This window comes from Sinocyclocheilus rhinocerous, unplaced genomic scaffold, assembly GCF_001515625.1.
Source record: "Sinocyclocheilus rhinocerous isolate Xijiao unplaced genomic scaffold, SAMN03320098_v1.1 scaffold1053, whole genome shotgun sequence".
NCBI lineage: Eukaryota > Metazoa > Chordata > Actinopteri > Cypriniformes > Cyprinidae > Sinocyclocheilus > Sinocyclocheilus rhinocerous.
In genome coordinates this window covers 253,765-279,622 of record NW_015638958.1, presented here as the reverse complement: position 1 = coordinate 279,622, position 25,858 = coordinate 253,765, and the positions used below count along the sequence as shown (strand labels likewise).

General features: G+C 37.4%; 3 protein-coding genes across 4 annotated transcripts in view; 1 reads left to right on the top strand and 2 right to left on the bottom strand.

Annotated features, from left to right (window-relative positions):
* LOC107750329 (DNA-directed RNA polymerase II subunit RPB2-like) overlaps nucleotides 1-9,486 on the bottom strand; it is a 15,776-nt gene extending 6,290 nt beyond the window's left edge. The window contains exons 1-22 of the mRNA XM_016565672.1: nucleotides 9,353-9,486; nucleotides 8,955-9,027; nucleotides 8,619-8,769; nucleotides 8,413-8,525; nucleotides 7,291-7,510; nucleotides 6,975-7,133; nucleotides 6,690-6,854; nucleotides 6,371-6,567; nucleotides 6,017-6,136; nucleotides 5,714-5,900; nucleotides 5,445-5,588; nucleotides 5,213-5,352; nucleotides 4,914-5,025; nucleotides 4,671-4,825; nucleotides 4,395-4,593; nucleotides 3,909-4,077; nucleotides 3,225-3,321; nucleotides 3,024-3,118; nucleotides 2,342-2,592; nucleotides 2,146-2,235; nucleotides 1,357-1,464; nucleotides 825-938 (exon numbers count right to left, since the gene is read on the bottom strand). Coding sequence (XP_016421158.1) covers nucleotides 825-938; nucleotides 1,357-1,464; nucleotides 2,146-2,235; nucleotides 2,342-2,592; nucleotides 3,024-3,118; nucleotides 3,225-3,321; nucleotides 3,909-4,077; nucleotides 4,395-4,593; nucleotides 4,671-4,825; nucleotides 4,914-5,025; nucleotides 5,213-5,352; nucleotides 5,445-5,588; nucleotides 5,714-5,900; nucleotides 6,017-6,136; nucleotides 6,371-6,567; nucleotides 6,690-6,854; nucleotides 6,975-7,133; nucleotides 7,291-7,510; nucleotides 8,413-8,525; nucleotides 8,619-8,769; nucleotides 8,955-9,027; nucleotides 9,353-9,371 — 3,078 coding nt within the window. The 5' untranslated portion in view covers nucleotides 9,372-9,486. The remainder of the gene's footprint in view (nucleotides 1-824; nucleotides 939-1,356; nucleotides 1,465-2,145; nucleotides 2,236-2,341; nucleotides 2,593-3,023; nucleotides 3,119-3,224; nucleotides 3,322-3,908; nucleotides 4,078-4,394; nucleotides 4,594-4,670; nucleotides 4,826-4,913; nucleotides 5,026-5,212; nucleotides 5,353-5,444; nucleotides 5,589-5,713; nucleotides 5,901-6,016; nucleotides 6,137-6,370; nucleotides 6,568-6,689; nucleotides 6,855-6,974; nucleotides 7,134-7,290; nucleotides 7,511-8,412; nucleotides 8,526-8,618; nucleotides 8,770-8,954; nucleotides 9,028-9,352) is intronic.
* Nucleotides 9,487-9,895: 409 nt separating this feature from the next.
* On the top strand, nucleotides 9,896-14,643 carry LOC107750330 (nitric oxide-associated protein 1-like). Of its 2 annotated transcripts, XM_016565673.1 has the most exons (7): nucleotides 9,896-11,234; nucleotides 12,494-12,658; nucleotides 13,183-13,394; nucleotides 13,542-13,673; nucleotides 13,753-13,869; nucleotides 14,028-14,145; nucleotides 14,340-14,643. In XM_016565673.1, exons 1-7 carry the CDS (start codon nucleotides 9,986-9,988, stop codon nucleotides 14,570-14,572), a joined length of 2,226 nt encoding a protein of 741 aa, XP_016421159.1. In that variant the 5' UTR covers nucleotides 9,896-9,985; the 3' UTR covers nucleotides 14,573-14,643. The 2 variants fall into 2 exon arrangements, with proteins under 2 accessions (XP_016421159.1, XP_016421160.1); XM_016565674.1 differs by lacking the exon at nucleotides 14,340-14,643 and having other exon boundaries at nucleotides 13,542-13,626; nucleotides 14,028-14,108.
* A 619-nt stretch (nucleotides 14,644-15,262) lies between these two features.
* On the bottom strand, nucleotides 15,263-23,081 carry LOC107750328 (RE1-silencing transcription factor-like). Its single transcript, XM_016565671.1, has 4 exons — nucleotides 22,922-23,081; nucleotides 19,960-20,885; nucleotides 19,754-19,837; nucleotides 15,263-18,380 (listed from the first exon to the last, which is right to left on the bottom strand). The coding sequence occupies exons 2-4, from the start codon at nucleotides 20,873-20,875 to the stop codon at nucleotides 16,432-16,434; spliced, it is 2,949 nt and encodes a 982-aa protein (XP_016421157.1). The 5' UTR covers nucleotides 20,876-20,885; nucleotides 22,922-23,081; the 3' UTR covers nucleotides 15,263-16,431.
* Nucleotides 23,082-25,858: the final 2,777 nt, after the last annotated feature.

The window sequence follows — 25,858 nt, the reverse complement described above, 5'->3', positions numbered from 1 at the left end:
GACATCAAAGTACCGCAAGAGCTATAGAGAGCAGATGGCTCCTTATGCTTTTGAATCGCTTTCGCGGTACTTGATGTCATTCACCGATAGGTCTGTGCAGCGCTGCTTCAAATCCATCACGCCTACAGCCAATGGTTCAACACTCCTATAATTCACCCGATTCGTTCAAAACGTGCATTAAGAAATGAAATGCCGCTGTGTGTTGCTCGGAGACGAACAGTTCTGCTTTGCCTTTATATTTTCGTTGACACAATATTAACTTCTTACTTACTGAACTGTTGTACAAGATCAGTATCACATTTGCACTCCTGTGATATTGCATTTAGCCTATTGCTCGTGTGATATTGCTTAAATATATGATGTAAATATGAGACAAAAACTCAAACAGGGGCATTTTTGCACCTTATCTTGAATTTTAGGGACATTCTAACTACATTCTCTAGGCTCCATCAAGCAGTGAGTTGTTGCCCTGCCTCATATTTGTCATCAATCAACTTGAAAACGCGAATTGAAAATTCAGCCAATGGAAACATGTAAATTTAGCAAAAACTCCCATATATTGCAAAAACTTTCTTACGCTTGCATTAGGTGGTTTTTCAGGCAATTTGAAAAATGAATAATTCGCAAAAGTTTTAGTTTTCTAGTGGGAACCAAAGCTGTTTGGTTAACAACATTCTTCAAAATATCTTCTTTTATGTTCCACAGAAGATAGAAACGAATACAGATTTGCAACAAGTTCAGGACGCAACAATTTTTATAATTTTCATTTTAGGTGGACTATCCCTTTAATAGTGCTGCCACATTGGCAAGTAGAAGCTCTTCACCTCATTGCCTCTCAGATGGTAACCATATTCTGACAGCAGGTTGGAGACTTTTTGTACGTTCACAGCATCATTGAATGGCGTGGCATCACCAATCTCCCCTTTGTTAGCGGACACCTGAACGGAAGAGGAAATAAAAAGAAGAATTCAGAACTGCTGTATATTTAATACACAAAAGAGGCTCATGAGTTAAATCAGTGTAATTACTAACTGGCTGCTCATATTACAATGTGTAGTTAAATATGAACTACATATTTATAATGTTTTTTAAAAGTGCATAAATGTGCACATTAGAATGTATAATCATTACAAAAGAGGAATCATAAAAAAAAGAGTCCCTGGAAGCAGAATCGTTCAATTCTGTAAAATATCCTTTCTTACAAAGTACCAAACATGCCAACATGACTTAGCTGGAGAATCTTTGCGGTGCACGTGTGCAAACACATGTTCCCGGAATAAACATATTTCGCTAATGTAGACAATGAGTTAAAAGACAAGCATGATATGTAGAATTAGGAGCAGAGAACCCAAGTACCTTCCCCTGCAGGCACTCGATCAAATGGCCGACTGTCATTCTGGAGGGGATGGCGTGAGGGTTGATGATGATATCTGGAGTGATTCCTTCACATGTGAACGGCATGTCCTAATGAGAGAAATTCACAGCTCAGGTCAGACACGCACTTTATCTGCATTTGAGTTTTTGGGTGACTGTTTACAAGGCCTTCAGCTGTGAGTCAATCTGCTATCGGGAACTGCTTAAGAGACACATCCTGTATACAGACCTTCAACTACAGGCTAGTCTAAACAAAGCTGACATACACATTTAGTCACACTAACATTAAAAATGAGCACTACATTACAGCCTTCATTATACACTTCCGTTAACAAGTTTGAGCTCAGTAAAATTGTTTTTCCTATTAAATTAATACTTTTATTCAACAAAGATGCATTACACTGATTAAAAGGTGACTGAAATAAAACCTGTTTCTACAAAAATATTATTTAGCACAATCATTTTCTATGCTGATAAGAAATGTTTTTCAAGCAGCAAATCAGCTTACTAGAATGATTTCTGAAGGATCATGTGACACTGAAGACTTGCGTAACGATGCTGAAAATTCAGCTTTGCATCACAGAAATAAAAAATGACATTTTAAAATGTATTAAAATAGAAAACTGTTATTTTAAATTGCATTATATTATTTCACAATACTACTATCCTTACTATTTTTTCCCAAATAAATGCAGCCTTGATGAGCATAAGAGACTTCTTTCGAAAACATAAAATAATTGTACCGGCCTCCAGACTTTTGTACACACTTACCTCTTGTCTGTACTGGATACCACAGGTACCCTTCTGACCATGACGACTGGCAAACTTGTCTCCAATTTGAGGTATACGAACTGAACGGACCTGCACAAAGTTTGCAAAATGCAAAATTTACATTTATGCATTTGGCACTAACCGTGTTTAAAGATAAAATAAATAAATAAACCTCAGAGTCAAAATCAATACATACCCTAATTTTGCAAAACTTGTAGCCCTCTTGGTTTAGCGTGACCATGACTTGGTCAACGATACCGGTTTCACTGGTGCGCAGGAATGTGCTGCAGTCTCTCTTAGTGTAGCGACGGTTTGTGCTATCCAGCTCATCGTCATTCTCGGGAAGCGTTACGGTTTTACCAATGATAACGTCCTCGCCAGACACACGTACACCAGGAGCAATCAAACCATCGTCATCCAACTTGTCATAGATGGCATGTCGCATGCCTTTAGAGAAAAAAAAAAACAGCAATGATAATGCACCTTATGCAGAAAGCCTCTGTAACAACATGTTCTAGCCAAACATGATGTGATAAAGCATCAAGCAATGCATCCCATCTCCATGTTTATCTTAAGGTTTACTGCAAATGTCAACAACACTACATAACAATAGTCAAAGTAAAAACGCATTGGACCACACATGTAGACAAATATATAACATTTTCTGATTAGATTTTTTTGCTCCATGCAATAGTTTATTTATTGTATTCACTTTTTAACGCCATGCCAGCATCAAGGCTATTTTCATGGCGATCTCTGAATAAATTATACAAGGTACTCCATGCAATAGTAAGGAAAGAATAATTATATGATGCTGCAAACATGCTGCTTTGTGACTGGTTAGGATAAAAGTAAGAGTAGAAACATTAGAATTGCACCTTGACAGGTCTCTCTGGTGGGTTTCTCAAAGATCTCTTCCTGGTCAAAGCCTTTCTTAGATTCCTGTTCCTTGTATGAGCGGTAGAACACAGACCTGAGATCATAGACATTTTAATCAAAACAGGAACTTTGTGAAAAGGGAGAATTTTAAGTCATGTTTCACATTACAATTTCACCAGCAAAAACCTAGAATCCAATACCTGAAGAATCCACGATCCACAGCTGAACGGTTCATGATGACAGAATCTTCCTGGTTGTATCCAGTATATGATGCAATAGCCACAATGGAATTGATGCCTTTTAAGAAAAATAGATCAAGAGTTTTAAAATTAAAATGATGTCTGATCATTTACACACTAATTTTCAAGCATTTACTCCAAAACTTGAGTTCGGTGAGATTTTGTTTATGCTCACCAGGGCAGCATTTATTTGATGAAAAATACAGTAAACATGAAAATACTACCATTTAATATATAATAAAATTGAAAACGCTTTTTTTTTTTTTAAAGGAATTTATTTCTGTGATGCAAAGCTGAATTATTAGCAGCCATTAATCCAGTCGTCAGTGTCATATGAGCCTTCAGAATTCATTCTAATATGATGATTTAATGCTCAAGAAACATTTCTTATTATCATTAGTGCTGAAAACAGTTTATACTGTGCAAACAGTAACACTTTTTCAGTATTTTTTTGATGAATAGAAAAAAAGAACAGTTTTTTTTTAATGGAAATCTTTTGTAACATTCTAAATGTCTTTACTGCCCCTTTTGATCAATTTAACGAATTCCTTCTTGAATAATAAAAAAAACTCACTGAACCCAAACCTTTGAACGGTAGTGTAGAAACAGATGCAGTACTTCTGTTCAATGTAAGAAATAGATTACCTGCCGGCAGCTCTCTAAAGCGCAGGTACTCCATGGAACGAGTCGTGACAAGGGGTTTCTGGGGGTAGTAGAGCACATGTGCCAGGGTATCCATACGCACATGGAAGTTGGTGATGTAAACTCCCATGGCTTGTTTACCCATAGCAGACTGGTATGTGTTTCTGGGAGACTGTAGACAGGAGTGTGTATCATTTAGACGCTATTTTATATGCAAGTTCTTACAAACGGTTATACTAAAGAACTGTCAAATGAAATATCATATTTGGGTTTGCAGATGTTAAAATACTCGAAAATGTTAATAAATCCACAATAGCATATAGACAGGGTTTGAAATTAACTTTTAAATAAATAAATAAATGAGGACAAAAACAAATAATTATATATTACTAAATTCACAGCAAATGCATCAAACTAATAGCCTTCTGCATTTTGTGCATTCTGCATGGTGTTAATTTCAAACCCTGCATATAAGTAATATGTAGGTACCTGGTTGTGATCAGGGAAGGGAATGATAGATGCACAGACGCCCAAAATCATGGACGGGTGGATCTCACAATGTGTGTAGGTGGAGCAATAAGCCACTCCCTTCTCCTGAAGGTCATCTGGGGTCATGGCCAACATCACAGTCTCCTCCTCTAGTGTGTCAATATATTCAACCACACCACTGGCTACCAGGTCCTGCCAACTACACAAGAGACAGATACTCTGTTATTGAGGAACAGGCAGATTCTGAAACCTGATATTTTTCACAAAGGTATGTACCTGTAGTTGTTGTACTCTCTCTCTTTGAGCTGGTCAATATGTCGCCTCTTCAGAAGAAGTTTTTGCTTTTCTACAATAAGCAGCGGACGGCAGATCCTGCCAGCATCTGTGTAGATCCTGATCTCCCTCTCACGAATATCTCTGATCATTGACACCTGGACCACGATGAAAACAAGATCACAGTTAGGTGCTGTACACTGAATAAAAACGTTAAACTGGAGTGGTGCACAAGTGATGTCACACCTCAGACACAATGATGTCCATCTGTCTCCTCAGTTTCCGCAGTGTGTTCATCAGTTGCTCTGGATCTTTATGAATACCCACCCAGCAACCATTCACAAAAATCTTAGTTGCACTGAAGGAAGAAACACAATTATATGGTATTATTCTATAAAACTTTAATTAAATAACTGACTATGATTTTATAAACAAAGAAAGTCAATTAAAAAACTAGGAACATCATTGTGAAATCAAAATGTTTCGCTTGTGATGTGGATTTCAGCAGTGTGCTGCTGCCCCCTATAGAACAGGATGACACTCACTCTGCAATGGCAGCAGGTGAGATTTCCTCCAGGTTCTCCATGCTCCACTCTTCCAAGAACTCCAGGATGGGGGACGGCTGAGATCCCACAGAAATGTAGGCCATGAGCGCTAAATTCTTCACCAAACCTACAGCATGGCCCTGCAACAAAATTTCACTCCATCTTAATCACTTAATTGAAAACTTAGGTTAGGTTTGAAGGTCACATGCATACTAGTGTTACGGTATCCTACCTCTGGGGTCTCAGCAGGGCACACCATACCCCACAGTGTGTTATGAAGCTGCCTAGGTTTGGCCAGCTTGCCATCTCGTCCTATAGGCGAGTTTACACGGCGCAGGTGGGAAAGAGTGGAAGCGAAGGTCAACCTGTTCAACACCTTCGTATTTAAAAAGTCAATGAGGAAACAAATGAGCACCTTGAAATTCTAATGAACAGTGAGTGAACTGTTAGTAAAAATGAAGAAACATTTGTAAACAGAAAAGAAAGCATATCTGAGCTCACCTGTGATACTCCAGCTCTTGCCTGATGAGCTTTCTTTACATCCCCCCAGTTTCCCGTGGCCAGAGAGTACTTGAGTCCGTCAGAAATGATGCGTGTCTTAATGGCCAGCTCGAGATTAAAGTCTTTCCCCCTGTCAATAAACTTCTGTGCATAGATCCTGATCTCCTTCAGCAGATTCTTGAACATTCTGAAAAAAACAGAGACACACAGATTTCAACTCTGGATGTAATTTTCATTTTGAACCATACACAAGAATTATTTAATTAATGCATCTTGAATGTTTAATGAATGTTTGATTCTTACCCTCTGAAAAGGAATGCAAGCAGGGGTCCAGCGAGATCAAGCCTCTTGTTGCCATAGTGATCTCTGTCATCCAGCTCTCGTCTGCCCAGAGCGGCCAACAATAGTCTGTGAACCATGTAACTAAACAGAGAAAGCAAACAGTATTTAATTATATTACACAATATTAGAATGATTTCTGAAGGCTTATATGACACTGAGTAATGGCTATTGAAAATTCAGCCGTCATCATACAAATAAACTACATTTTAAAATATATTAAAACAGTCACATTAAATTGTCATATTTCACAATATTACTGTTTTTTTTTTGTCAAAAAGCTACAGCCAACAGGATAAATTCATAATACTATTTTACCCTAGAAAATATGCTTTCTTGGTCTCGCAGAAATCTGATACACCAACATGTGGCAGCACCTCCTTCTGCAAAACCTCTTTAGCATATTTGATTCTTCTCTCTTTGGTGACACCAGGTTTGGCCCCTCTGGAGCCAATGAAGTTCAAAGCCACATTCTGTTCCTGAATCACAAAGGCCTCATCCAAAGATGGCTTCACCTGTGGGAAAAAGCAGAGAAAGCTGTTATAAGTCTGGACCTGAATCACAAATGAAATGGTGCTTATAAAATAAACCTCTACTAAACAAAAGATTGCTTAAGTTTTCACAAAATTGGACAGACCATTTCCATCATCTCAGGATCATCAAAGTCATAGATGATGTGTTCCAAGATGTCTCTATCAGACACAAATCCCAAAGCACGGAATACTATGATGATTGGTACTTCCTGCCGGATATACGGCAAAGTGGAAACAATCCTCTGGCCGATGGCACTTTTCTTTACTCCCTGGATGCAGAAGAAATATTTGCATAGGATTCTGTGCACTAAGAGTTAAAGAAACCAAAAACCATTCGACTTGGCTCAATCTGCAAGCAGAATACTTGCTTACAGTCTACAGATACTGACCTGTCCTCCACGGGCCATCATGCTGACCCAGATGGTGCTAGTGGGTCTGGAGGAGTTCTCCAGACATGACCTGCACTCTCCTGTGTAAGCATACTTGGAGTCTTTCTTGGCAAACACATACACTGTGTTAGTGGCCATCTTCTCTTGAGCAATCAGGACCTGGAGAAATGACAGAACACATTACACTTAATCTAAATCAGACTTTTGAAACAAAATTCAATTGGTGTAAAATGTCAACAAACTATGTCATACAATTTCATTAACAAAATAACTCTATGATGTCTTTAATGCAGTATTATGAAGAAAAAAAACTGACCTTCTCTGAACCATTAATGATGAAGTAGCCTCCAGGGTCCAGTGGGCACTCATTCAACTCACAAAGATCACGATCTGTTAGGCCGCTGAGGAGACAGTACGTGGAACGGAGCATGATGGGAATTTTGCCGATGAAGGTTTTCTGATGCTGTGTCTGCTGTTGCTCTTCCCCATCTTTTATGATGGTCTTTGTGATATCCACATACAGAGGGGCAGAATACCTGCAAGTCACAGCGCGCATTCAGATACAACATGTGATAAAAGCTCTGCCTGCCTCTGTCAAATATGTAGGACAAATATGAGGTTCACACAAAATCATGCAACTTAATTCTCTTTAACCTTTAACGCAAATTTCTAAGGTCTGTAAATTATCAACATGGTGAAAACTTTGCTGAAAAGTCTGTCATCTGTTTGATAGTTTATACTTTTTTAGTATGTAAAAGGCCTTTTAGAATAATTCTAAAAACTGTGAAATCTACTGTATACGGTTTATAAGAATAACTTTTATATCGTTAGTAACATTTCAAGAGGAAGACATACTAGACTAAAACAACTTATGTTTACTTGATTATTCATACATCATTTTCAGAAAAATAATAGTAAAACGGTAGTATCAATAATGATACATAAGCCTTTCGAGGAACGTTTATTTGTTCATCTCTAAATCATCATTGTATTGCATCGCATTATATGTTTTGCCCACAGTCCCACACAATAAAAACTGCAGAGCTTTGATCATAACACTACGCGCTTAAATATTAAGTGCAAGTAAACAACTTGTTAAGACATTGCAACACATATTTTTGGGAGATAAAGAGTGACAAATGATATTTATATGCATTTTATGTAGGTCCTCTGTTATACTGTTATAAAAGGTCTCAATGATTCACACTACAAGCTATCAGAATTTCATCTTATACTTCTGTATATTTTTTCTCAGTTTGGGCCTCTAAATAAAATTGAGGGGTTTTTTTTGTCCTCAAATATTAGTTCTATATTCTCCTATATCATACTATATGAGCCGTAAAAGCCTGATGTATTAAATACAATAATCAAAAACAAATACGCAAACTTTTTGAAAATGTTATTTTTTTAATATTTTGTCTAAAGGTTCAAAACCCACGTGAGATTTCGGAGTCTAGCTTCGTTTGGCATCATAGGTGATGGAGCGCCATCTCTTTCCCAGTGAGTGGGTTTGGACAGATAGATTTGCTCAAACTTCAGGAGGTACCGAGGCTGCAGAAAAAAAATCAAATGAGAAACAGTCAATTTATTTTAGAAAGGACCATAACCACATATGATAAAAGGGCACTGACTCCAGCCACTCACCGGTTCCTCCACCTCTCCAGATGTGTGCTGGGCCTCAGCCTGCAGGTCAATGGGTGGAGCATCCTCCACAATCCTCTGCACAGACATCTGGATGAACTCATCGAATGAGTCCAGCTGCTGTCGCACCAAACCTTTTTCATCAAAGTATGAGCTGGAAAGAGAATTGAGACAAGAAACAAGCAAAGCTATGTCAAAGTTTCCTCTTACTAATTAGATGCATCAATATAGTTTATATATATATATATATATGTGTGTGTGTGTGCACACACACACGTATATAATTACTGTAATTATAGTTACACAAATTGTTGCAATTACGATTTATTTATTGATTACCTGATAACAATCCAACAGGCCTCCTGCCACAGATCAGGGGTGATTTCATCATCATCTTCATCATACTGGATATCTACAACAATTACGAAAATTGAAGTTATTTACTCGTACAAAGAGTTGATCTAGGGCAAATAGTGTAACAACACTGTAGCTGACAAATCATGCTTACTATCAAATTCATTACTTTAGACTTCTCTCGATCAATATATGAATAGATATAAACTCTAAACTTATTACAATCAAAGTTGGTTGGTTTTGTTTAACTCTATTTGCGACAAAGCTAGCTTTAGCCTGTTAGCCAGTTACGTTGTGTTAACGCTTAACTACAGTATCTAACTACACATTTCACTGCAATAAAACATAAAGAAACACAGATAACTATATTTCCTCTCACATACCTTCGTCTTGATCGTACATGATATTTGCTGGTGAATAACTTTAATTCTGATTAAATTAAAAAGAGGTTATCTGCGCGCCTCACTCCACGGCGCTATGTGTCTGAGCCACTATGAACAACACAAACCCAAGTATAGGTCTCTGCAGGAAAGTAATGGGAGTTACCGGATCGGGGCGTTTTTAGACCATGTTTCATGACTGGCTGACATCACAGTGATGGTAGGTTTAGGGGTGGGGTTAGGTAAGGGAGATCATTTTGATTGCATAATTGAGAAACACCCTGCAGTTTGAAAACACCTACAAATTCAGAAACGCCTACTTTTGCTCTGCAGCGACCGCAATCTCGCACAAACGGCTACGGAATTATACGTCACTTCCGAAGCAAGTGATATTATTATATTTATTCACATGTATTTAAGCATTTATGATTTAGTAATTCATGGTATGGATGTTAAATAACATACGTTAAATAAAAACTAAAATGTTTTTACATATTAATATTTGTCCAAATTTTTTTTTCCGGTGACGTACATTATACCAGCGATATATGACACGTGGGTTCGTTGTTTTTCAAGGTTGTATAAACTGTAGTGATGTTACTGTTCTTTTAACATATTGTGCGATTTGCTATAATAATGTACAAGTTTTTAGGAGCATCGGCATTCCAATTCTACACTCGTAGGTGCTTGTTTCAAGCACATGTTTCAAGACCGCAGCTGTCAAGGGAACGTGAAGGATTTTTGCTGCTTCGACGGTCATTTGTTTCCAGCTTGATATCAAAGGACTGGGCAACACATTTGGGCACAAAACAGAGGTGCAGCTCATCCAGAAGTCTGAGATGTTACAGCACTCAAAAAGGAGCTAGGGAGCCAGCATCAAATCCACGTCAGGAATTATACACTTTAGTGGAGCCACAGAAACAAGAACAATTTGTGTTCCCGGACTTTGATGAACCAGTGGACAATAAAGATGATGAACTGCCAGATCATCTTCTTTTGCATGATCTCACAAGTAATGCAGAAGCAAAGCCAGCGCATGAAAAACATGGCAATTACATGCACCTTAGAGGACTGGAAATGCAAATGAAACATTTAAAGGGCTCTGCAAAGTCTGACGTGGAGGAAAACTCATTGATTGAGTTCCACGATGAAGGATTCCCACTGGACAGACGCACCAAATCAAAGAAGGTTAAAAAGCAACAAAAGATCTATGGCACTCCTGATGTGGACGTGGCAGTCAGTGATAGCTGTTGCTCCGGCTGCGGGGCCCTCATGCACTGTACGGACCCTGAAATCCCAGGTTTCCTGCCAAGTGAGAAATTCAAAGCGTTAGCTGAAGAGGACCAACTGAAGAAGGCAATATGTCAGAGATGCTTTTTAATCAATCACCACCAGAAAGCTTTGAACGTCACCATGTCCAAAGAGGAGTACAGAGCGATTGTCAAGGGAATTAAATCAGAGAAGGCTTTGGTGCTGCTAATAGTGGATCTTCTGGATCTCCCTGACTCCATCATCCCAGACCTTCCAGAGCTTGTTGGGAAGAATAAGCACATTGTGATTTTAGGAAATAAAACAGACTTGCTGCCTGGAGATGCTGAGAATTACCTGCAGCGTATCAAACGTCAACTGAAGGCATACTGTGAAAGCATGGGCATTTCTACCATTGATAACAAAGACATCCACCTCATCAGTGCCAAAACAGGATATGGTATAGAAAACCTTATAACGAGACTGCAGTCGACCTGGAAGTACAAGGGAGATGTGTATTTGGTCGGGACGGCCAATGCTGGCAAATCCACGCTGTTTAATACTCTACTGGAATCTGATTATTGCAAATCCAGAGCCTCAGATGTGATTCATAAAGCTACTATATCTCCATGGCCTGGTGAGATATTTCATGCAAGATAATTGGTCAGGAATTAAGCTAAATATTGGCCTTAATCAGTAAATATGATATATAAATGATATGCATTATATAGATTAACTACACTTTTGCAATCCTGTTTAACAAATATGCTGCCGGTCAAAAGTTTGGAATAACAGAGGTTTTTATTCAGAAAATCATTCAGATATCATTTTAATATGCTGATTTGATGCTCAAGAAACAATTCTTATTAGTTAAGTTAAAAACAGTTTTTGATCATTAATATTTTTGTAGAAACAAAAATATGAATATTATAATATTAAAAAATAAAAATAATACAATAAATAAACAATACTTTTATTCAGCGAGGATGCATTATTTATAAAAAATGACAGTAAAGACATTTATAATCAGCCTATAATTTTATAAAGATTTAGATAAAAAAAATGTCGTTCTTTTAACATTCAATTTCAGAAATTCAAATTTCTATTCATCAAGAATCCTGAAAAAATTGTCACATTTTCAAAACTGCATTCAACATTGATGATAAAATATGTTTCTTAAACTGAAAACCAGCAAATTAGAATGACATCTGAAGAATCATGTGACACTGAAGAGTGGAGCAATGGCTGTTGAAAATTCAGCTTTGCGTCAGAAATAAATGACACTTTGCAATATATTCAAATGAAAAAGCGTTCTTTCAAATTGTAATATTATTTCACAATATTATTGCTTTTACTGTATTTTTGAGCAAATAAACACATTCTTTGTGAGCATAAGAGACTTCTTCCAAAAACATAAAACTGAAAAATTACTCCAAACGTTTGACCAGTAGTGTGTATAAGAGAGGAATGTTTCAAGTACTAAAACAAGAACAAAGCGCTTTTTATTTAGCATGCTTGACCCTTTTAGTAATTTAGGAGTGTGTTGTGCATTCCTGAATGATTAAGCTGCTAAGATATGATATGTGACCCTGGCTGTGAAAACCCAGCTAAAGTCATTTTTTTGTGATTTACTGTTTTCTACATAAAATCATCTTACCTTCATAAGGTAAAGAACATTCTGTGAAAATGTAACCTTGATATCTTTAATATCGACTGAGTAAGGCCATGTCAAAGATTGAAATCATAGTGAAATTAATGGCTGAAATCAAACTTTGATGCTTGATATCTCATAATTGGATTTTGAGACTTTAGCCTGGATTTCACAGAGGGTCACTTATTGATGTCCAAGTTATTTAAACTGTTAAGAACACATTTTTCTGTCCACTGTAAATCTAGGAACAACATTAAATCTGCTGAAGTTTCCCATCATCAACCCGACCCCCTACCGGATGTTCCGGAGGGCAGAGAGACTGAAGCAGGCATCTCATTTGACAGAGGATGACATGAATCCTGAAGAGCTGAAGAGAATCATACAGTTCAGCAAGCAGGGATACTTGGTTGGTGAGTTTGTAAGTTTTGTTGTTTTAGGAACCCACAATATATCTGTTCCTATCGGTTATCAACAGATATTAGAGATTTTTAATTTATCTGTATCGGCAGATATTGGATATTTAAATGTGATTCTAATTTTCATTTATTCCTTGTATGTAAGGACTAGTCAAATGTTTGCAATAATTAAAAATGTTTTATGTTGTTGAAAGAAGTCTCTTATGCTCACAAAGGCTGCATTTATATGATCAATGATACAGCAAAAACAGTAGTATTGTGAAATTTTTCTATTTTAACATTTTCAAATGTAATTTATGTTTGTGATGGCAAAGCTGAATTTTCAACAGCCTTTTTTCCAGTTTTCAGTGTCACATGATCTTTCAGAGTTTATATACGTTTGTTATTGTTAATAATAATGATATTTGTTAATAATAAATTAATAATCATTAATAACATTTTACAATTTTACAGAATTTTCCTTTTTTAAAATGGGAGGCAGCTTGTTATTATTAATATTATTTATTATTATTTTTTAGGCCACATTGGGAGGACATTCCTAGCAAATCAGCCACCCAAGAAAACTCTTGTGGAATTTGATCCTGACAGTCTGAGCTTTGGAGAAGACCTGGAGGAAGATGTTAAAAAGGATCCATCCTTGGACTCCTCCACAGATGCAGAGCTCAGCTACAATGAAATCAAAGATGCACACTGGTTCTATGACACACCAGGCATCATGAAAGAACATGACGTAAGTCTCCTTATTCAAACTGTACACACATAATGTGATATAATGTATGTTCATAATTACAATCATTTCTGTATACTCGTATTTTATAACGTCTATCATTATGAATCATGCACCACTAAGGATTTTGATCAAAATGTAACTTTCCAGGTTCTCAGCCTGTTGAATGAGCAGGAAGTGAAGCTGGTGGTTCCTACACAGGCCATTACGCCAAGAACGTTTGTAATGAAGCCCGGTATGGTTTTATTTTTGGGGGCTTTGGCGCGCATTGATTATTTGGAGGTAAGATTTCATTTGACATTTTGAAAACAATCTTTTGCTGTATCTGACCAACACCAAGATGGCTCTTTACTCTCTCTAGGGAAAAAGCTCATGCTGGTTAACAGTTGTTGCTTCAAATCGCATCCCGGTTCATATCACCAGTTTAGACAAGGCTGATGCAGTCTACCAGAAACATGCTGGGAATACCCTTTTTGCAGTATGTATAAATAAATACATTTGTATTGTCATTACTATAGTCTTCAGTATCACCTGGCCCTTCAGAAATCAGACTAATATGCTAATTTGGATGCTCTAGAAACATTTCTTATTATTATCAGTGTTGAAAAGCGTTGTTCTACATTGTTTTGTGACAAGGTCCCATCTGGTGATGAGGAGCGCATGAAAACTTTTCCACCACTTGTTGCTCAAGACTTTGAACTCCAGGGGCAGGGCTGTAACACCGCAATCGCTGACATCAAGATCTCATCAGCAGGTAATTTTTTTGGGTGCCTTTCCAGGTTTTTCCAGTTGTCTACATTTAATTAGCTTTTTAGATTGTGTAAGGTTTTATAGTAAATCTCATGACCAAGTCTTAAAAATGTGGCCAGCCAAGGCTCATTATAAAAAAAAAAAAGTTAAATATATTTAAAGAAACTTAAATTTATGATGCCTTTTCTTGATTTTCAGGCTGGGTTGCTGTGACAGCAGCCGAAAGAGATCAGCTGTTGTTGAGGACTCGCGCACCTGATGCAGCAGGACTATGTCTGCGCACCCCGCCTTTACTGCCCCACGTCGTGAATCTGAAAGGACAGAGAATCAACAAAACTCCCGCCTACAAGACGAGAAAGCCACAGGCGCTGGTAGACACTGGTCTGTCTGTGAAAGCTGCTGAGAGACTCAAAGTGAGAAGGAAAAACTGAAGTGTTGTTGCTGTTTCTCTTGATACCTCTGAAGCTTTTGGTCTTCAAAATATTGAACTGAAAATATGAATGTATTGTTTTTATACTGTCTAAATGATAATTAAATGTTTATATATTTTGACATTTTAAATGTCTTTCAAAAAAAAAAAAAAAGAAAACTGTGGCAAGATTTTTTTTATTGAAACATCTAGAGCTATACATACAGGTCACATAGTAAACCGTTTTTCAGATCATTCATAAAAAGCCATATCAAGGGGACAACATTATAACATTTCAACTGATATAATTGGACTACTTTTACTAGGAAATGGAAACGACAGTCACACACTTGATTACAAAGATGGATAAATGGCACAATCTGAGTTGTGAATTGGCAACATGCTATTCTAAATAAGAAAAGCAAATTGCTTAACACAAAAAAAGTGATAAAGGACAAATTTACAGTGATAAAGTATCCAACCGTCTAAGAGTGTAGTTTTTCAGGTGCACTGGGTCCCTGTGGATAGTACGTTTTCTAGTTTTCAATCTGAGGCCTGTGGTTTTGCTCCTACAAACTTTACCAACTACATCTTGCTTTGGTAATAAACCCAAAAATTCAATATTGCACTTAATGCACTAAAGGCAAATTATTTCTATAACTTTTCTCATACAGTATTTTTTTTTCTTCCTTTTTAGACAGAATAACATGGCAAATTTACTGATATACAAGGGTTGTGGCAGCAACACATTCACACTCGTACAAATAAACAAAAAGGTCAGTTAAATATGATTAGATAAACTTTGGATAAACAGATTTTTAATGCAGATAACCAATTTGATATGTGTAAGGGAATGTTGCTTGGGTAAAATACACAGAAAAGACAAGCCATTCTTTCATTTGAAGGTAAATAAGATCTAAATATCTGAGACATTGATTAAAATGCTCAAATTGATTGTCTGAGGCACTGAAGAGCAAATAAGAAAGAAAAATATGTACAGTTTATATACAGACAAAAGCAACAAAATCTTTGGACTGAGCATGAAATTGAAGTATTACCAGAAAATTGACAGATAAAATAATCTACAAACTCGAGAAGTGAGAGTTACAATGCAAAGTGTAAAAAAAGAGACAGCAAATTTACAATGAAAGAAAAAACCTACTATTCCACAAATATTATGAACTACATGCTACTTCCCTTGAAAGGAAGAGCAAGTGTAATCAAAGAAAGACCTCTAGGAAGTGTACAGAAATCTTTTTTGTTCAAATGAAATGTTTAGCTTATGTGAAACAGAGCCTCAAAGGTAAGCTTATGGTTAGTTGTCAAGTGCTCCCTAAACTGTATTCAACTGTTTCTTTGTTCCCTTTTACAATGACATTAGCCAGCTTTAAACACACACTCCGTCTCTTGCTGACCAGAGATGGAGGCGCTTCAGTGGAGTGGAACAGCACAAAGACACTGAAAGCCCCATTATCTTCAGGGCTATTCAGCGCTGGACCACCTGGGTCTGGCTAATCTGAGCTCTCCGCAGGGATGGAGGGAGAAAGTGTACTTGCTTTCAGAGCAGTTCTCCTTTTTGTTGCTTCCGAGTAGTGTAACAATAAACACAAGAAAACCCCGGTGATCCTACCACAAGTTGACAATGGGTTTAATTTCTGAATTGAAAGTATACTGTGTTATTTTAATGTTTCATGTTGCGTCATGGCAAACTGAAAATAGGCATAGATGTGGTCATCTGTCATGAGCTGTAAAGCCATCAAAAACAACAAGAACCTTATTTTTATTACAACTTGAACAAGCTTTGTTCAGTCCGAAGTCTAGGAGAACCTCATAAACTGTTTTGGACACAAAAACGCTGCCCTTGTTCATACGAGATACCCCTCACTTGTCACCCTGAGCCGCTCCTTCTAGGTAATACACATTTACTAAATGCCGATTCAAGTGGCGACGGTAGTCCATCTCAAGAGAGAAGGTACGGTCACAGAAGATACAGGTGTGACTGAGCAGTTTGGATGGAGACGGAAGCTCTTCTGTCGGAGTCTCTGGAAGTTTCTCTCTACCCTCGGTGGCAGCAGCCAGTCCGTTAAGACCAGAGTCGCAGCTTCCTTCAGAGGCGCTATCGCTGATGTCACTTCCCCCATCATTACTGTGGATACCTTCGTCATCCTCTGCGTCAGTAGATTTGTGACCGGGTGGACCAGGAAGTTCGAGAGTTGGGCTGAAACCCGGAGAGGTCTCGTTGTCAGTAGGTGATGGCATCTCACTTCCGCTGTCTACATCTGGAATTTCTTTTGGCTCATGTGGGACCTTGTTCTCAGTTTCTTTAGGTTGTTCAGAGTCTGGAACTTGGGGTTGGCATGGAACTGTGAGTTCCTCCACAACAGAAGCAGTCTCCTTGTGATTTCTCTCATCTTGGCAGGTCACTACTGTAGGTGTCTGCTCATCTGGTTGGTCAAGTACCTTCAGTGTTTCTGTGGTGGACTGTTTTTCAGCTTCTAGAGTGTTTAGCTTCTCTGGGACTTCGTTGGTCTTCTCAGGTTCAATGACACAAGTCTCAGGTTTGTTTGCATTTGCCTCAGCATTCTTGGTTTTGCTCTTCATAGCCTGTAGAACCTCAGGTATGGTGCGATTTCTCTCTGGAGCACCAGAACTTGTTGATGGCTTGGCTGTATCTTTCGTTGTGCGCTTGACCCGCTTTGAAGGACAATTAGTTTCTGAAGAATCAGTCGCTGGTACTTTCATGTTCTCTGCTTTTCTTTTGACAGGTTTGCTCTGGGTATCTTTTTCACGGTTGACCTTTGACAATTTTGTCTGCCTCTTGCATGGCTTCTTGGGTTGAGGTTTCTTGCAATCTTTTGCATGTTCTTTCTCTTCAGTCTCCTTCGCTTTCCCATTCAGCAATCCGTTTTCTTTTTCTAGCCGCTCTCTTTTCTCTTTCTCATTTTGCTGCTGCTGCTTCTCTAGAAGGTCTTTCGCTGGTCTTTCTTTATCCATATCTAATCTTTGCTCAACAATAGGCTGATGTTTTGCAGTAACTTCATTGGCGGTCTCCTTCAATGGCTTTTCTTTCTTAGGACGACCTTTCGCTACTTTCTCCACAGATTTAGGGGATTTCTCTACCTTCTTCATTTCCTTTTTATTAGCTTGTTTGTCATTGCAGCCTTCTGTTTGTGCCACGGCAATGTCCACAGCTTTCACCAAAGTCTTTCCTTTAACCTTCTTACTGTTTTTCTCTTTCACCTCATTTTTCGGCATGGTCTTTTTCTCTGCAGTTTTTTCATTGAGTTGTTGGGTTGGCTTTCCAGATTTTTCTTTCACAATGACATCTGGGTTTTTCTTTGCGGTCTTGTCAGTCAGCTCAGTCTCCACAGCAAGGGTGGGTTTAGTGGGTTTCTTAATAGAGAGGTTGATGGGACCTGATTCAACATCATCCAATTCTCCCAACTGCTTGTCCTCACTTTGCCTTGATCCAGACTGGTCTGTCGCAAGCTTATTTGGGGAAATATCGTCCATGTCAGTCCTCTTCACGCGAAGCCTTACCTTTGATACGTCCATCGAGATATCAGTGCATCCTGGGTGTCTGGACTTGATGTGATACTGCAAGTTGCACTTCTTTGATGCAGCGTATTTGCAAACCGTGCAAAGAAACTGGCGAGGGTTGACATGGAGCTCAACGTGCTTTTTAAAGTTGCTGCGGTCGGCTGTCTTGTATTGGCAGTAGGGGCAGCTTAGGGGCTTGGGTCCATTGTGGACCTGTCTGGCATGGCGAGTCACCTCGTGCTGGTTGGCTGCCAGGTAGCTGCAGTTGTCACATTTGAAAGGCCTCTCACCTATTCCAGACAGACCATAAAGAGAAGGTCACGGCTGAACAATTAATCTTTTATTTCAACATTTTGAGAAAAACACAGATGCAAGTCTCATGCTGGGGATAAAGATAAAAGACACATACAATACAAAATCACATTCTAATTCACTCTGTATACTACAAACCGTGTACCATTTTATCCAAAGCCATCTGGCTCCACGGAGTGCAACAAAAGAGAGAAACATCATTGACAAGATGAAAACAGAGGCCTTGAGCACATTTGCTCTGTCCCAAAACCCAGAGAGCTCACTTACAGAGGCAAAATAGTCACCTTGAAAAATGAGCACTCACTTTATAAACTTGTATAACTTTTAGATTTAATTAATTCCTATGACTTTTCCCAAACCTCAAACAAACTACTTTAAAGGGATAGTTCACCCAAAAATAAAAATTCTGTCATTAATTACTCACTCTCATTTCGTTCCAAACCCATAAGGTCTTCGTTCATCTTTGGAACACAGATTAAGATATTTTTGATGAAATCCAAGAGCTTTCTAACCCTACATAGACAGCAACGAAACTACCACATTCAAGACCCAGAAAGGTAGTAAGGACATCATTAAAATTGTCCATGTGATAGCTGTGGTTCAACCGTAATGTTATGAAGCTACGAGAATACTTTTTGTGCGCAAAGAAAACAAAAATAACTTTATTCAAAATAACAATTTCTTCTCTTCCATGTCAGTCCACGATGCATGAATTAAGTTAATATTTTTGTTTTCTATGCACACAAAAAGTTTTCTTGTAGCTTCATAACATTACGATTGAACCACTGATGTCACAAGGACTATTTTAATGATTTTCTTACTACCTTTCTGGGCCGTGAAACATTTCATTTGCATTACTGTCTATGCAGGGTCACAAAGCTCTCGGATTTCATCAAAAATATCTTAATTTGTGTTCCGAAGATGAATGAAGTTCTTATGGGTTTGGAACGACATGAGGGTGAGTAATTAATTAAACCGAATTTTCATTTTTGGGTGAACTATCCCTTTAAACCTGATGCACCATCACAGGTATTTTACAAATAATATATCCCAGAATACACTGCAACAGGTTTAACAAATTTTTTTATTAATAAATAAATTATTCTTTACATGCTATGTATTTTTATTCTTTTCTTCTAAATATCATATAATTATTTTAGCTGTTATTGGCTAAATCTATTAAAATTTTGCAAGTTTTGGAACAAGGCAGCTCAGTAGGTTTTGGAACAGATTATTTAAATCAAAACCTGGACTGGAATTAAACAAACTACATTATAAATCCTAAAATATAACTATATGTATTAATCAATTTCAGCATAAGAATATTTCAACAGACGGACAAGAGACTCACCTGAATGGGTTCGCATGTGTCTGGTGAGATGAGTTTTTTGGGAACTGGAGTAGTCACAGTATATGCACTGGAATGGACGCTCACCTAAAAGAAGAATCAAATAAAATAGTTTTCATTTTCACATATATTTCTGATTATATAAAAGTAAACTTAAATCAACGTGATTTTATAATGAATTGAGACTTAATGGAAAATTTTAGATGTACCAGTGTGGGTCCGGATGTGCTGTATGTAGTTATTTTTGCGGTCAGAAAAATACGAGCACTGGTTGCAAGTGAAAAGCTTGCTGGGAAAATGATTCCTCAGATGTTTCTTCCAGTGATACTGACTGATGGTGGTATAAGCACAAATGGTGCACTTGAACACTCTCTGGTCTTCACCCTCCTTAGTATGATGTTTAAGGTGTGCCATGTAGTGGTCGTAGCGGTTGGTGTTGTATCCACAGCGCTCACAGCGGATCACGCCTTTGGAGTTACTCAAACTTTCACTATTCTCTGGGTTTGGCGTCTGAGATTGGCCTGACTCACTGGCCAGATCGTCGTCAGAGTCAGCCACGCCATTTACCACCGTCATTTTCTTGGCGCCGTGAACGCGGATATGGTGAATGAAGTCCTCCTCGTTTTCAGCCTGGTACTGGCAGGGTTTACAAAAGAAAGGCTTCTTCTTCTTTTTGTTGGATTCGAAGACAACAACCGGGGTGCGCTTACGTTTTTCCGCTGGTGAGGATTCAGATGGGGTCTTTTCAGATGGGTCTGCTCGCTCCATTTCAACCTGCTCTATCACTCTTTCGGTCACCTCTGGCTCAACCCGAGTGGCATGTTCAGCGTACGTGCTCTCAGACATCTCCGAATTGTCAAGGCTGTATCTGATAACACCCTCTTCCTCGCTGTCAGAGTAGCTGTTGCATCCAACAGTCTTGAGTTCCACCATTTGTTTCTCTTCTGCATTGTAGTCTGAGGAAGACGCCTCTGATGATACCACCACATTAGCGAGCATCACTAGCTGAGGGGCTGCCACATCATTGCGAGGCAGCTCGGGAAGGTCATGGCCCACCTCTGGTAGTGGGATGCCTACAGGCATGAAGATACCAGCAGCAGCTGGATACACAGTCTGAACAGACATGCTCAACCAGCTGAAATGCAAAAAGAAACACTGATTTTAGTGCCACTGAAAATATAACTGGCAATTTAAGTTTAAGAGTTTATAAAAATGTGTCTGTGAAATGAAAGCAGAAGACTGAAAGGATGTGAGAACTGTGACATCTTCTCAGAGCAAGTCATCTGACTATGACAAAACAAACAGTTCCATGTAAATGAATGATTAAATCGAAACTCATCATTTTCTGAGATAAGGAGTCTTTGCTGAGCCAATCTCTGACTGATTAACCCTACAAGGATAAAGCAGATTTCAAATTTCCACTCCCAAACACATTTTAAATAAGAAACAAACAAAGCCTAAACCAACACATCTTTATAGAGCCAATAAAGTACCCTGTTCTTTCTTGTATGAAGTCCATTAAAGTAATAAGCAGCTTTAACTATGGGTTATTTTAGGGAATTACAGCAAACAAGCATCTATATTCCAACATTTCAGAGCTCCCAACCATGTATGGCAATATTCCTCAAAAGTAGTGATTCAATTCTTAAGGCATGATTTGTTTAAGATGCAATCTAACCAAGACAAGCATGAAATATATTCAGAGCAACAATAACAAAACACAGTCGATGTTTACGGAGTTGCATTATTTCAGCCAGAACTTTGTGGAGCACTTTTTTCTGTTTACTGAGAATACAGTCATCGAATCAAACTTTACTTTGTATGTTTGTACTCATTAAAGAAAAACAACATGATTTATTAAAATCTATGCAATTAAACCTTTTGGCATTTCAGCTCAAAATACTTTACTATAAATACTAGGCCTATATGTACTATCCATATTCCCTAAAGTTTTATATTATTTCTGAATACTATATAATATTTAGAGACACTAAATAAATTTTAGTTTAAAATACTATATATATATAACTAAAAACGTATCATACAACAGTATAATATTTCTAAATGCTGTATATAGGATACTAATACAATATATTTAAAATGGGTCTTTTTTTGTATTTTGCTTGTACTGAGAAAACAAAGTCACAAAGTTTAATTAAATCTGTTCTAGTGGAAGAAGTACAATCATGGCAAACAGAGCCATGCATGTGTGTGATGAGGGTATAAGGCCTGCGAGTTTGCATGCTCTGAAATGTGTGTTCGGCCATTTTAAAACAGCACCACCAACTTCTACCAGTGGAGGAAAAAAAATAGCCGATGTGTGAACTCAAGCAGCATGACATGAACGTTTATTTAGATTAACTCATTCAATCAGAAAAGCACTAACATTTTGTGCTAAAAAAAAAAACTCAAACAGGCTTTGCGTGAAAATATGATTGTTAAATCAAAGTTATCAAAATAAGGAGTGAAAAACTTTGACCTTGTTGGACAGCTCCAAACACGACCCATCTGAATCAGACGAAGAGCGAGCTACACACTGCACGAAATATTAAAAGACATACCATAATAATAAATAAAAAAAATCACTCCTTTTAATTTCACTACATGGAGTTTATCGTGACTAAAAACATGAATGCGTCCAACTGGCATTTCACAGGATCTGGGTGATTTCAGAATAAACAAAAGCTCAAAAGACAAAAAAAAAGGGAAGTGATTAATTCTAAAAACGAATGTAAAGTAATTGTCCAGCTTAAATAATCGTATAAAACCCCCAATTCTAGTGAATATGACAGCAAAAGTTGCGTTACGAACCTTCACCAAGATGAAAAAAAAACTACTTTTCCGGAAACTGCATGCATGCAACAACACACTACGCACGACAACCCAACAAAGTTACACTTTTTATTCAACACAGTCGATCGAAGATCATGGTGAGGATTTTATGTTTAATTTCTCATCAATTTTATGCACTTTTTATTTGGTCAGCGTGTGTGTTAGCCGTGGTCCTGATCTGATGTCTCTCCGTGCTGAAATCAGCCCTGGACAGCGCCTCTCCCTTTCAATGCAACCCTCCATTTTCACTCCATACTCAAACTTAGTTGAGCTCGAACGCGACACAAAACCACACCCTAATCAGCTCCAAACCCCACGCAACCAAACCCATGAACTCACCAGCGGTGTTCGCTCGTTGTTTGGCGATGTTGTTGCAGAAACAAGTTTCGGAAGAAGTTATTTCCAAACTCTCAAATCGGTCGAGGAAGTACGCGAGACTCACGCATTCCAACACATAGCTCTCGCGCAGCCAGCCCTCGCTGGGGAGGCGTGACGTCAGCACGCACGCTCATGTTCTCGCGCTCTCAAAGTTTACTATTGTGTTTTGTTTTAGTGTGTGGAGAGTGACACAGTCTGATAATAACAAATAAACGAAAATATCCCGACGATATTTTGAATGGGCGCTGTTAGTTTAGTAGTAGCCAGTTTGTATAAGTTGTTCTCATTGTTTTGTGTTTGTTAACTCCTAAAGCTACACGTGGCAAACAGGCAACAGTACTGTTAAGCTGTGAATATTTTTTACAGCGAGATAGTGGGCAGCTGAATTTACAGGATCAAAACGAGTGCTAGGCAAACAATTAGTGAAGATGGTGGGGAATGCTATTTATTTTCCATTACATGGTGTCTGTTTTTCCCGCTTTTTTCTCTTTAACCATCCGATTTTTCCTAAGAATAGGCATCTGGTGCTTTGGACAAATTTGAAAACCCATACTGACCTTCAAGAAAAGTGTGTTTTAATCAGGTCCTAAAGTTATGATAGAAAAAAATGTAGCTGAAAATTGATTGATTATTTAACACAATTTTAGTAAAAAATCTTACTGTAAAAAAGAGAAAAACAATAATATAAAAATAAATAGAAATGTGACCTTTTCCTGGTTCAATCATTTCACAATTCATAATATCTTATCTTTAATATATGTATTTTCTAAAATTTACAATTAGCTGAACAATATCTTACAGCTATACAATTTTATTTTTATTTAACCCTGACCCTGTGTAGTCTTTAGTCAGATTTTACATCGAGAACAGTATGTATGAGAGACTAAATCTTTGAAAATGTGAAATATTTTTGGATCAATTTTGATATATACAAAATATATACAATAAATTGTATAAAATCATTAAATAGCAAATGTGAATTGTTTTTGTTCAAATGACTTTCACTTATTTAAAACCTTTTAAAAATTTAAACAAACAGTTGTATTAATAAATGGAAATGAGCTTTTTAAAGGTTAATAGAAGGTGCACTTTTTATGGTGCTTGCATAAGAGAGTGTCTTCAAGGTTTTTATTTTTTATTTTTAAAGGTTGTGATGGTCTTATGTGATGGTCCCAGATCGAGGACCTTTCCCGATCCTGCCCCCTCTCTCTCACCCACTTCACTTCCAGTCTACTCTACACTGTCCTATTGTCCTAAAGGCAAAACACCAAAAATAAATCTTAAAAAAAAAAACTTTTTATAACAGTTGAGTGTCTGCATTATTCCTGTTTGTGTTATGCAAATGATCTACCATGGCAATAATGATGTTCTAAATTTCACTTAAGTAAACATGCTCAGCAGGAGTATAGCAACGGTTTGTTTCTCATTCTTTAAGAAAGGACACTCTTTTCATGGCCTGAAGTTCACATAGTTATAGTTAAGTTATAGTTTAAAGGATGGATGCTTCAGAGGTGTGTTCAAACAGAAGGGAACCTGATCTTTAAAATAAGAAAATATCCATTCTGTATTTTGCTCATTTAAGTTTTTTTTTACACTAAGATATAAAGTGCTCAAAACATGAAGTTAGTCAAGGTCAGTTACAGTGGAACAGGGTTTAAATTTCTACGGTTAGATCCTTGATGCCAAAACCCTCTGGAGTTTTGAGGACATGCATGTTGGAGTCAATGTGAACTTGTGAAAAAGTATCCTGCTTTGCAGCACATGGGTAAAACACATGATATTATGAGGATATGAAAAGCAATGTTTTTTAAATATTAAAATCTGGTTTATTTCCCATCTGAAACATCAAGACAGCTTTGCTCCATTTAAGACAGGCCGCTTTATTTTACATATTAGCATATTGTTATATTTCTTTGTGGCCACAAGGCTGCGCTGAACATCTATGTGAGAAGAGAAGGCCATTCTGCATGAAAGAATGAAAGAATGAATCTGGGAAGTAACAGACTTTAAGAATGTATTTCTAACTCAAACATGAGCAACCAATCTATACAACATTTTAGGCCGATGTCATTATTATTATTATTATTATTATTTAATAGACAATTTAATACCACTAGTAATATTTGTGACCAAATTTTACTTTTGAATTTGACGAGGTTTTGCAGACAGTTACATTTTATGTTCAGAGTGAACATTTTATTTTCATTTTACTTTTTCGTGGCTGGCGTAAATAGTCACATGACCAGAGCTGTTAAATTCCAGTTTGTCTTTCTGGAAGATAATGTCTGTCCATCAGACATATTTGGTACTGTATATGCAGGGGCTTAACACCAAATGTTGGGCCCCGGTCACACAATCAAAGGGGTGGGCCCCTCACAACACAACACCTCATCAATCATGTTAATAATAATAATCAGTATATCATTATGCCTCCCCCTCTCGCCAAGGGCCCCTGTTACTCAGTTCCACTATTACCCCCTGTCATGACGCCCCTGTGTTTATGTCAAATTTAAAGGGTCTATTAACCAATTATGAAAATTGTCTCATATTGTGATTACTGTGATCACAGTATGTGACCAGTGGGTATGGCTATTATTAGTTAACTAAACTTGAAACCCAGAAAAAAAAAAAAAATAATAATAATAATAATAAAAAAAAAAAAAAAACTTTTCAGGTGCCAAGGCAACATTGTTAGTTTAGTTTAATTTGATGTACTAAAAAAGCTAAAACGGAAATAAAAATATAACCATAAATAAAGTGAAAACAGAAAATATAAAAATAAAAACTAATACAAAAATAACACTGGTTACCAGTGGGAATTGATCCAGTTACATTATAAAATAGTAGATGTCAAGTATTGTTAAATAAACAAAACCAACATCTAAGTCAAAATAAACA